Genomic DNA, 11,003 nt, shown 5'->3' on the forward strand with positions numbered 1-11,003 from the left:
CATGCGCAGGCGCAACACACCCACCCGTGCGCAGGCGCACCACACCCACCCATGCGCAGGCGCACCACAAACACACGCACACACACAAAATCACCACACCCACCCATGCGCAGGCGCACCACACACACACACACACACACACACACACACAAAATCACCACACCCACCCATGCGCAGGCGCACCACGCACAAACACCCGCGTGCGGCGTGGTGCCTGCGGGCTTCCGTACTAGGTCTCCATGGCGACCGCGTGGGCCGGGCTGCCTCCACTGTCGGGCTGCCGCTTTCCGCTGCGGGGCTCGCCCGCGCTCCGGTGGGCGGGGGCCCCGAAGGTGAGGCGGGGCGGGGACGGCCGGCTCGCTGGGCCCTCCTAGGGACGGCGGGGGGAAGGCGGTGCCTGGCCCCTCGCGCCCTGTAGCGTAGCTCCCGCCCGGATGCTGCCGGCAGGGGCTGCACCTCTCAGGCCTGGAATGTGAAGCCCAGAGCGTCGGATTCCACTCAGCCTCGCCCGGATGGGGAAACCGAGGCAGGGAACGGGGGTGGGCGTGCGTCGGGGTTGCTTGAAGGCAGCCTGGGAAGCCCCACGGAGCCCGGCGCTGCCTGGGCCCTGTGTGAAGTCCGCGCTGCTGTTTCAGTTCTGGTTTTAAGACATTCTCCCTGTTCTGAGGTTTGAAGCCTCTCCTCCTCTTTTTAAAGTTACGTGGTTGTGATTCGGAGACAACAAGTGAACTGACCGTGAAAAAGCCCGCAGCCTTCTATGGAACGCAGGCCGCCTGGGGTCGAACCCTGCCGGGTCCCACTGGCGCCTCTATCCCGCAGCTAACTGCACCCCTCTAGCAGTTAACTCATCTGCGCCTCAGCCTCCTCCCTAAAGAGGGAGTGAAGTGCACGCATATGCCAGTCACTGGGCTGTTGAGTGATTTGAGTTACGTAGTCGAGCTGAGGCATTCCTACGTGGATTCTCATTGCCGAATAAGTTGTTTGGAAATTGAAAGTGTGCCTCGCTGAATGAGGTTTTGATGAACAATACTTGTGAGAAAAAGGGTTGCTGGACAATGAAAATTCAAGATTCTTAATTCAACAGGCTTTCCCTGATGCTTAACTGGGTGTTAGCCAGGCAGTGCTGGTCACTGGGCCAAAAGGATAAACAAAAGACAGGCTTCCTGGCCTCAAGGAACTAAAAACATAGTTCAAATGGCCCAGAACACAGCAGAGGCAAGAAACTGCACACTGATAAGGAACCGCCTGCCCCAGTCATTTCACGGAAGCATCGCAGTTGGTTTACAGGCTTCCAGATGTTCTCATTGTTGACGTCCCTGACATGATCTTCCTGCTGTGCACCTTTGCGTTTCCAGGAGTTAAATCTTGGAACTCCGTTGTACAGAGTGAGAGCAGAGAATTTTAATTGGAACCTCTTTGTATTTCTTTTTTTTTTTTTTTCTCATTTAAAAGTCAAACTTTTGCTAAAAACGATAGCTTTTAAAGCAAGCTGAATCACCGTGGACCTGCCACACAGCTATTCCGCTTTGCCTCGGTATACTTAGTTGTTTCTGCATTTCCCCTTCCTATGTCTCCAGGTGACTCCAGACCAAGGAGGATGAGCTGCTCTCCCTGGAGGAGAACGGATGGAGGGAAGCGGCTCCTACAGAGCTCCCTCTGCAGCCGCTGCTGATCTGGAGGAGGATGCTGGTCAAACTAGGAGCTTGCCTGCCGCCCCCTCCAAAGACGTTCACAAGGGTGTTGGAGGGATCATTTTTTCCTCCTCACCGATTCTAGACTTGAGTCAGAGTGGTCTGTGCCATTTGGAAGAGGTCTTTAGAATCCCCAGCCTTCAAGTAAGTGGGGCTGCCCCTCAGGCTCTGTGTCCACCGGTCCCCTGTAGACAGAAATGGGAACCTGCCCCTGGGCTTGCTTTGTAGGCTTCTTTCTCTTTGGAAGCGATGAATTCTAAGATGAAATAGAGGAAAGGTTCACTCATGGCTTTATATGCCCATCACACAAAATGGGAAGTTGATGATGGGGACCAGCCAATGGGAGTAGCACGTCTATGTAGATGCACGTGTCTGTTCTCTTCTCTGCAGTTCATCTCACAGAACCGGTGGAAGAAACTGCTGCCATACACCCTTGGTCTCTCAATTAAAACACAAAACCTTAAAGAAAACCAGGCAACATTAACAGTTAAAAACTGTTGTCAGCCATGATTTTGCTCCTGTTACACACTGGTTTTACTCTGTGCCCAGCCCTTCTCCAGGTCAGTCTGCAGGAGATGCTGTCTTGTCCCTGTGATTTCCAGAGAAAGCTTCTGTGAGGGCACAGCTTTGATGTCCGACAGTTGAAGGTTCCCCCTGCAGTCCTTGTCACTGCCTGGACTCACAGAATTTCCTTAAACCTCATTTGGTTTAATCTGGAGCGTGGGAATGGTCATATTTTCACTGGTTCTTGTAAGAATGAATAACGTGAAAGCATAGTGTCTGGAACATGGTTATGATATTCATTGACTTTCTTTTTGTATTTTTAGTGGTGACGGGGTTTCACCGTGTTGCCCCACCTGGTCTTAAACTCCTGAGACCGGGTGATCTGCCTGTCTCAGCCTTTCAAGGTGCTGTGATTACAGGCATGAGCCACTGCGCCTGGCCAGATTGACGTTTTTGAGTGCTGTTACAAAAGCTACATATTTAGATGTATAGTGGCTGCTTATGTTATAAACTCTGCATTTTCCTTGTGTTTGCTGTTAGGGCAGTGCTGGTCTTGCTCTTTTTTCTTTCCTGCTGACATCTAGGTTGTGGCACTGGTCACAGGGACCTGCTTTGTCCTGGCTCCTGTTACACACTTGTCACTTCTAATGAACGGATAACCTCAGCCCTGGAGTAAGGGATCCGGCAGACCCCTGAGGTTTCTGTTACCTTAATGCATAAAGGGAGAAGCAGGAAATTCCAGAGGTCTTCAGGCTTAATGAAGAAGCTTGGTAACTGTGCTTATACCGTTCAGAAGACAGATGTCAATATAAATTTTATTACCGTGGCAACAAGTCTTTAAAAGAGGCAATCCCTCAGAGTGGTAGACTTTCTGCAGCTGTGGCTACAGCCTCTGAAGTCATAAATGGCACTTCCAGAGATCCCCATCCTCACATGAGGCTTCTGGGACCTATCAGGAAAGGTGGAACCTGTGTTGTGACATGGCCAACTCACTATTCACCATGCCGGAAACAAACTCACCCATCCAAACCCAAAGAATGGACTCAGAGACCCAGAGGACAGTGGAAGTGGGACTTTAATGATGGTTTTGCAAGGTCAGGCATCTTGTGGGCAGGCACACCCAGCACAGTTACAACAAGCAGTTTATCCCCCAGTGCACAGGCCCCTCCCCTGGCTCCTCACAGGCTGAGTACTGTGGGGTCACATCTTCCCAGACGTCGCCTGTTCATGGTGGGGCAGGGGCTTTAGGTGTTTTTTTAGGGTTGTCCTGCTGCATTTTGTCGCAGCCCACAGTACATTGCAATCCTACCTAGCTCAGGGGCTCTTCAAGTATTTGACTTATGACCTGAGTAGATGGGCAGGCTGATGAGAACAAACAACAAGCTGTTTTGCAGGCTAGTAAATTTTCATCTTAGACTAAACTTCCTTGGTTCGGGTGAGGGCAACTAAGAGGGGCGGTGGGTGGGGGTGTGGGGCAGTGACGGGCAGGCATTGGCTATCCAAGAGGGGCCTAGTGGATCCCATTTCTTCTGTAGTTTACTGACCGAAGCCGATTCAGGGCCCTTTGTCTTGGAAATGGACCACTGCAGACACTAGTTCCTTCAATTCCCTCCTCTTTTTACTCCCACTGGTCCCATTTCCACATTTATTTTTGTGTCCTTTGGTCCTGAAATTGTTTCAGGAGCTGTTGACTCTTCATCGTGAGAGAGTAGATCTGATTGGTTTCTTACAATAGTTGATATGTCATGGCCATTTGTTGATGGCTGTTTCAATTAATTTTGGGGTTAACCCTTTAACACAGGATAATGCAACACCCTGTAGCTGTTAGGACCCCAGCCACTGTTATAAGGAATGGCAGAATGGAGGCTACCATTCCTTTCCTTTTCCCAGACCAGCTCTCTAGCCAGTCAGTAAATGGGTCATCAGTTCTGGCATTTTCTGCCAACTCATTGGCTAAAGTTGTTAACCCTCGTAATGCTGTTGTGATGCTCCATCTGGGGCAGTATTGTTAGGAATGAAGGTGCGACACTTTCCACCAGCATGATGCATATGCCCCTTTCTCTGCCACAGTCATGTCTAGTGCAAGTCTGTTCTTCCAGGCCATTCGGCTGGTGGTGTCTAACTGGCTAGCCACTCCTTTGAGAGTGTCTCCAGTACAGTTGATGAGTCTTTGTTGAATTATAATAGAGGTAATAGATCCAATGCACATTTTATTAATAGTTGACCAGCAGCAGAGTGCGGACACAAACCCGGCAGCTGTTTGCTTTGGGGCCTTAAATTGATTAGGTAGTCCTCTACGACTCCTGTGGAGTCAGCATGAACGTTGGGATCAAAAGGATTTGTTAGATCTCCGATGTCAGTGGCCATGTAGATTCTCAGGGCCCTTATGGAATGGCAGCTTGAATTAAGGTACAAGTCCTGGTCCAATTGGACGGTAGCAGGTCATGGAGGCAGCTCTTTCTTCGATACCACCAGACATCAGCCCGGGCTGTATAAAAAGCCAAGCAGTTGCCTTTGTTTGACTCGCCAATGGTGTTTAGGATGTGGGTACAAGTTGAGAGTTCTCTCACAGGCTTGTTGAACTCTGCCCCCTGCCTAGAGAGGCAACCTAAGGAGAGTGAGGGGCTGCTCTAGGATCTGATCTCCGCAAGGCGGGAAAGAGCAAAGATAGACTTGCAGGTCCCAGTGCGCCACGTATCCCCGTCCTGGCGTACAGCCAACATGCAGCGCATTGCGTTGGGATTGGCATCCCATCCTGGGGAAACGGAACCACATCTGCCTGAGGCCATCCAGCCGAGCAGGGTAACCGTCGCTCTTATTAAGAGCTAGTACTGAAAATTTGACGCATACAACCCAGGCATTTGCATCCCCGTATCCAGTCTCGATTTCTAAAGTCTGCCTCAAGTCAGTTACCTTAATTATTTTTACTCTCTTGGTATCATTGTCCAGTAGGTTGAAGGAGGTAGTGGGACCAGGAGTTATAGTAATCCTGGGTGGGCTTGGGATGGAGATGGTGACGTCCCTAAAAACTAACCGTTCCCCAGGATCCTTTCCTGAAATATTTATTCCTAGTCCATACCACCAAGGTTCCTGGTCTAGAGTAGCTGGTTGATGTTAATTAATCCAGGATTGCATTCTAAATTTCCACAGTTAGGTGGCGTGAGGCCCTTATGCAAATGCATTTTATTCTTCAAGGGTTTGTTTTTGGAACGATGGCTCACCCAGCCTTGAAATGGGTGGTCCATTAGGCGTCATTCCAGCTGGCGCAGGGCTTTCCCCGTGGTGACGGTTTCAGGACACGCATGTTTGCTCGTGACAGCTGCCTTTGTTTCCCTAAATACCCACCATGGAATACTTGGCAGGCATCGAACTTTGTGGTCTGGGGGGTGGAGGTTCTAGCTATGCCAACTCTTAGTTGGACTGGATCTTCTTCTTCCTCCGGCTCCATCCAATAATTGTGAACCCTCTCACCCCGGTAGGAGGCTTAATCCTAACCACATCCACCCCCAGTGACAGAGCCTGCTCATATTTTCCTTCGAGGTTTTTCTGGAGTTAGCCGAAGGGTTCCTTCGGTGATCTATACACGTCCCCTTCACCCTTTTCCCTTCCTTCCGGGGGTTCTTTACCAGTCTCTTGACCGTGTGTCATGTGTCCACCCCTGTTCAACTGTTCGTACGGCTGCCTCAGTGGTCAGGAGCACTTGATAGGGGCCTTTCCAGCTCAGGTGGAGCTTGTCTCCTTTAGCACTGAGTCGTCAGGCTGGATATGGTGAACCGTGAACTCACGGGGCAGGCTGTGAGTCAGAAGTCCTTTCAGCCTAAGGGATGACAGGGTGGAGGATATGGCCAGTATAGAATTTCTTAACAATTGCTCTTTGGGTTCCATAGTAGGAAGGTCCATAGTCCTACCTAAATGTGGGAGTCCATGGAATAACTCATAAGGGGACAATCAATGCCAAGTCTTTCCTTGGGGCTGACCTAATCCTAAGGAGAGCTGTTGGGAGACATTTGGTCCAAGGCATTTTAGTTTCTAAGATTAGTTTAATAAGATGGTTTTGGAGAGTTTGATTCATTCTTTCTATGTTTTCAGAGGAAGGGGAATGCCAAGGGGTATAGTAATCCCATCCAATGAGTAAACCCTCCATAATTCCCCTTAGCACCCTCGAGGTAAAGTGGCGCCCATCATCTGAATCAATACTTTCCACCAGGCCAAATCTGGGTATAATTTCTTCTAAGATTATTTTGACCACGTTCCTGGCAGTGGCAGTTGGGAGGGGGAAGGCCTCCACCCAGCCAGAGAGGTGGTCCACCGTTACCAGTAGATACTTTAGTCTCCCTGTTTTGGACATTTCTGTGAAATCTACTTGAAGGAGGTCTCCTTCCGGTAGTCTGTTTTCTTTTTTTGAGATGGAGTCTCACCCTGTAGCCCAGGATGGAGTGCAGTGGCTCAATATCAGCTCACTGCAACCTCCACCTCCTGGGTTCAGGCAATTCTGCCTCAGCCTACTGAGCACCTGGGATTACAGGCTCCCGCCACCTCGCCTGACTAATTTTTTGTATTTTTAGTAGAGAACAGGTTCACTGTTGGCCAGACTGGTCTCGAACTCCTGACCTCATGATCTGCTCCGCCTTGGCCTCCCAAAGTGCTGGGATTACAGGTGTAATTGCTACCTTTTTGTTTATTCTCTGGCAGGTCATATAACCCCCACACACTTGTTTAGCAAGGGTATGAATCCCTATACACTCATACTTTTGAGTATTGCATCACACGTGGCCTGGGGACCCCAGTGACTTACGAATGCAGTGTGGACATCGGTTCTTATGTGGGTTGGTTTGTCATTTCTCTCTCATCAGGGAGCCACCCACCTCCCATCCTGGTTTGAGTGGCCCCTGTCTTCCCTAGCTCTTCCTCTTCTTTAGAAAATTGGGGTCTTAATACCACCCTCGGGCTCTCTGGGACTGGCTAAACAGCCTCACCTCTTCCTCCAGGGAGGCTTGCATGTCAGCTTCATCCGCAAGCCTGCTCCCTACAGCTTCTGCAGTGCTTGCTTTCTGATGGCCATTTACGTGAACTGTGGCCATCTCTGCTGGAGGCAGGATGCTTTCTAAAACTTGCGTGAGCAGCTCCTGATGTACCAGGAGCTTCCTTGTTACAGGCCCCGCTCTGTCCAGAGCCTTCCGGAGGCGTGTGCTCTTCCACGGGCGTATTTGGAGCCACTCCGTATAGTGCCTTCTTAGCCTTTAGGAGCTTTAGGGCCTGGTTAAGAGCATCTAATTCACAGGTTTGAGCTGGGCAGTCACTGGGTAATCTTCCTTTTTCACGTTAGGATCTTTTGTTTCCGTCAATGACAGCGTAGCCAGTGTGTCTTTACCATCAGTCGCTCGGGATGACCCAGCCGCAAACAGCCTCATTCCATCGTGGAGTGGAGCTTCTGTCAGGTCTGGGCTAACTTCAGTTTGACGTTCTATGATATCTAAACAGTGTGGTCTCATGCCTCATTATTGCCCTTTCCATAAGAAACTGGCTAGTTTCAAGCAAGTATCTGTTGTTAAGACCAAATTATGTTTTTCTAGTAACCTGTCTTCGTATTTTAATGTCCAGGAATCAGTCAGCCATCTCCCAGCTCTTTGATCTAATATGTCCCTGACCTGATGTGGGGTGCTCACTACCAGGGCCCCAGCTTCCAGCTCTCCTCTACCCACAGGGCCGTGGCAGCCACTGCCTGCACACATTTGGGCCACGCTTGAGTGACAAGTTGGAGAAGCTTGGAGAGAAAAACAACGGTCACCTCTTCCCTGCCCCACATTTCAGTGAGCACCTCAAGGGCCGTGCCCTGGTCTGCTGTGACCAACAGACGAAATATTTCCTCTAAAGGTGGGAGGGCCAGGACTGGGGCTGTAGAGAGAGCTTGCTTTAAATCCTTCACTGCCTTAATTTCTTCCAGGCACCATTTCAAGGGATCGGGTTCTTCTAGTAATTTCAGATACAGAACCCTTGTCTTTTGAGCACTTGAGTCAACCCATAATCTACAGTAACCAGTTAAACCTAAAAATTTTCGGAGTTCTTTCTTTGTCTTAGGCAAGGGCAGACCCACTATTCCTGATATTCTTTCAGGGTTTATTCCCCGCTTCCCTTCGCTAATTAGATGTCTTAAGTATTTAACTTCTTTTTCTACAAATTGCAATTTGTCCTTGGAGACTCACAATCCCCTTTTCCCTAGAAAATTAAGCAAGCTTCTGGTGGCTTCTGATACCTTGGCCCTCCTTTCCCCAGAAATTAGAAGATCATCCACATATAGTCACAACTGGGTTTCTCTGGAAGGTTGGAATTCCTCCAGGAGTTTTTCTAAGACTTGGCCAAATAAGTCCCAGGCTCCCGTGAACCCTTCTGGCAGCACAGTCCACGGTGCTGCTGCTTTCTCCCGTTATGGGGTTTTCCATTCAAAGGCAGAGAGGTCCCTACATCTAGAGTCTAGGGGACATGCCCAGAATGCGTCTTTCAGATCCACTACGGTGAACCACTTATGTTCATAGGGTATTTTACTGAGGAGGGTGTAGGGGTGAAGCACCCCAAGATGGTAAGTTTGGACAACTGACTTATAGCTGTTCGACCTTATACTAGTCTACAGGACCCATCTGGTTTCTTCACCAGGAGAACTGGAGTGTTGTATGGTGACATACTGACTTCCAATAGTCCGTCTTTAATTACTCCCTCCATTAGCAGCGGGAGACCCTTCTGCCCTTCAGTGGGTATGGGACATTGTTTCCTGCAAACTCTTTCTCCTGGACGTTTAGTTCAGTCTGTGAGGCTGTGATTTTTAACCCTCCCCTGTTGCTTTCCTTAATCCGCAGGCTGGAGTTAACTCTACTTTCCTCCTCCTCTGTTAGAAGGCCCATCACTCCTTTTATCTGTCCCTTCTCGACTCTGGATCCTAAACCTAATCGAACAGTCAGGTCTTGACCCAAGAGGCTAGTTCCTGCTTCGGGAACATACAAGAATGACCCCTTAATTTGTTCTGATCCCAAGCTAATTAACATCATCTTGAATATTGGAATGTAAAGTCCTTCCCCCTTTACCCCAATACTATTAACTTTTCCTCAGAGAGTTTTGTGCCCGTTGGTTGGTACATTAGGGAGGAGTGAGCCTCTCCGGTATTGCCCAAAGATGTCATTTTCTTCCCCATGTGAACCACCAGGTTTGAGAAACAGACTCACCCATCCAAGCCCAAAGAATGGACTCAGAGACCCAGAGGACAGGGGAAGTGACTTTAATGACGGTTTTGCAAGATCAGGTGTCTGGTGGGCAGGCACACCCCGCACGGTTTCAACAAGCAGTTTATCCCCTAGTGCACAGCCCCCCACCCCGTTCCTCACAGGCTGAGTCTGTGGGGGGTAGGTCACAGTCTTCCTGGACATCGCGTATTGCTTATTGAGCAGGGGCTTTAGGTGTTTTTTTAGGGTTGTCCTGCTGCATTTTGTTCCAGCCCACAATACATTGCAATCCCAGTCAGCTCAGGGGCTCTTCAAGTATCTGACTTACGACTTGAGTAGCTGGACAGGCAGACAATGTTACATCCGAGTGAGTTGTCAGGAAAGTGCCGCACTCTGAAATCTGATTGTGAGTCCTTTATTGCCGGCGACTGAGAGTCAGTTAACTCTCAAAATCTCTTGGCCCCGAGGAAGGGGTTTGATTTCCTTTTATATGTTGCTCATGGCAAGGGGGCAAAGCGGAATTTTACAGAAGCAGAATAAGCAAGTTAGGGGAGGAGGCTGGAAACTAGGAGGCAGGAGGCTCCCAGGATTGTTGATTAACTAAGGAGGGTATACACAAACGGTTCCCATGATTGCTGGTCACCAAGGGGGGCATCTGGTACTTTCCATACAGTCAATCAAGGGGGTACCCACAACAGCAAGTGGGCTTGTCAAGCGGGGTATTGTTACAACGGTTATACGCTTCTATAGCTCTAAGCACAGCATGACCCAGCACGGTGTGGCCAGGCATGCACTCGGGGGAAATGGCAGGGGGAGCCAAGATGGAGTCAGTCAGGCTCACAGCTAAGATGGAGGTAGTTTGCTTCATCGCAAAAAGAACAGACAAAATGAGCTGTTTTGCAGGCTAGTAAACTTTCGTCTTAGACTAAACTTCTTTGGTTTGGGTGAGGGCAACTAAGGGGTGGTGGGGAGGCTGACAAGCAGGCATCGGCTGGCCAAGCAGGGGCCTGCTACATCCTGTTTCTTCTGTAGCTTGCTGATCTAAGCCAGTTCAAGGCACTTTGTTCTGGAAATGAACCACTGTATACGTTATTTCCTTCAACCATAACCAGCTCCAAGTCGCAGGTGGTGCCTGTGTTTCCAGAGGTGCTGGGGAGGAAGCAGACTGTTGTCTTCCTGAGACTCCTTTCACTGCCTTGAGGAAGACATGGTTTCAAAGCTCAGCACTAGAATCAGGTTGCACTGTGAGGGAAGGGGCAGGAAAGAGCATTGTGTACCTGTGATCGCCAGGCCGCTTTCCGGAGACCTGGCCAGCTGCCAGCAAGCAGTGGCTCCAGCAGTTTCCTAACAGAGATAAGACGCTGTTTTCAATGCCTTTATGAAGAGTGTGATTTTTCCAGTCGGTGTTTCTCAGACTGGAATCTGTCAGTGATTTGGAGCAGGGGCGCGGTGTTGAAGGTGGAATGGGGAGGCAGGGGGCACTCTGCAGTATGCAGTGTGTGTTTCCACAGAGAAGGCAGTGTGATCACGACAGCCGGTCCACGCGCTGCTCTAGTGTGATCACCACGGCCGGTCCACGCGCTGCTCTAGTGTGATC

The 11,003-nt window shown here is 49.8% G+C and overlaps 1 protein-coding gene across 2 annotated transcripts in view; it reads left to right on the top strand.

The window, feature by feature from the left end:
- The first annotated feature begins 177 nt into the window (after window positions 1-177).
- Window positions 178-11,003, top strand: part of LRRC27 (leucine rich repeat containing 27) — a 39,469-nt gene continuing 28,643 nt past the window's right edge. Inside the window, exons 1-2 of one of the 2 annotated variants that reach the window (XM_032282047.1) lie at window positions 178-332; window positions 1,578-1,835. In XM_032282047.1, coding sequence (XP_032137938.1) covers window positions 1,626-1,835 — 210 coding nt within the window. In that variant the 5' untranslated portion in view covers window positions 178-332; window positions 1,578-1,625. The remainder of the gene's footprint in view (window positions 333-1,577; window positions 1,836-11,003) is intronic. The other variant, XM_032282048.1, reaches the window with a different exon arrangement.

Source organism: Sapajus apella, unplaced genomic scaffold (genome assembly GCF_009761245.1).
Source record: "Sapajus apella isolate SASKATOON/1434 unplaced genomic scaffold, GSC_monkey_1.0 scaffold13, whole genome shotgun sequence".
Lineage (NCBI taxonomy): Eukaryota > Metazoa > Chordata > Mammalia > Primates > Cebidae > Sapajus > Sapajus apella.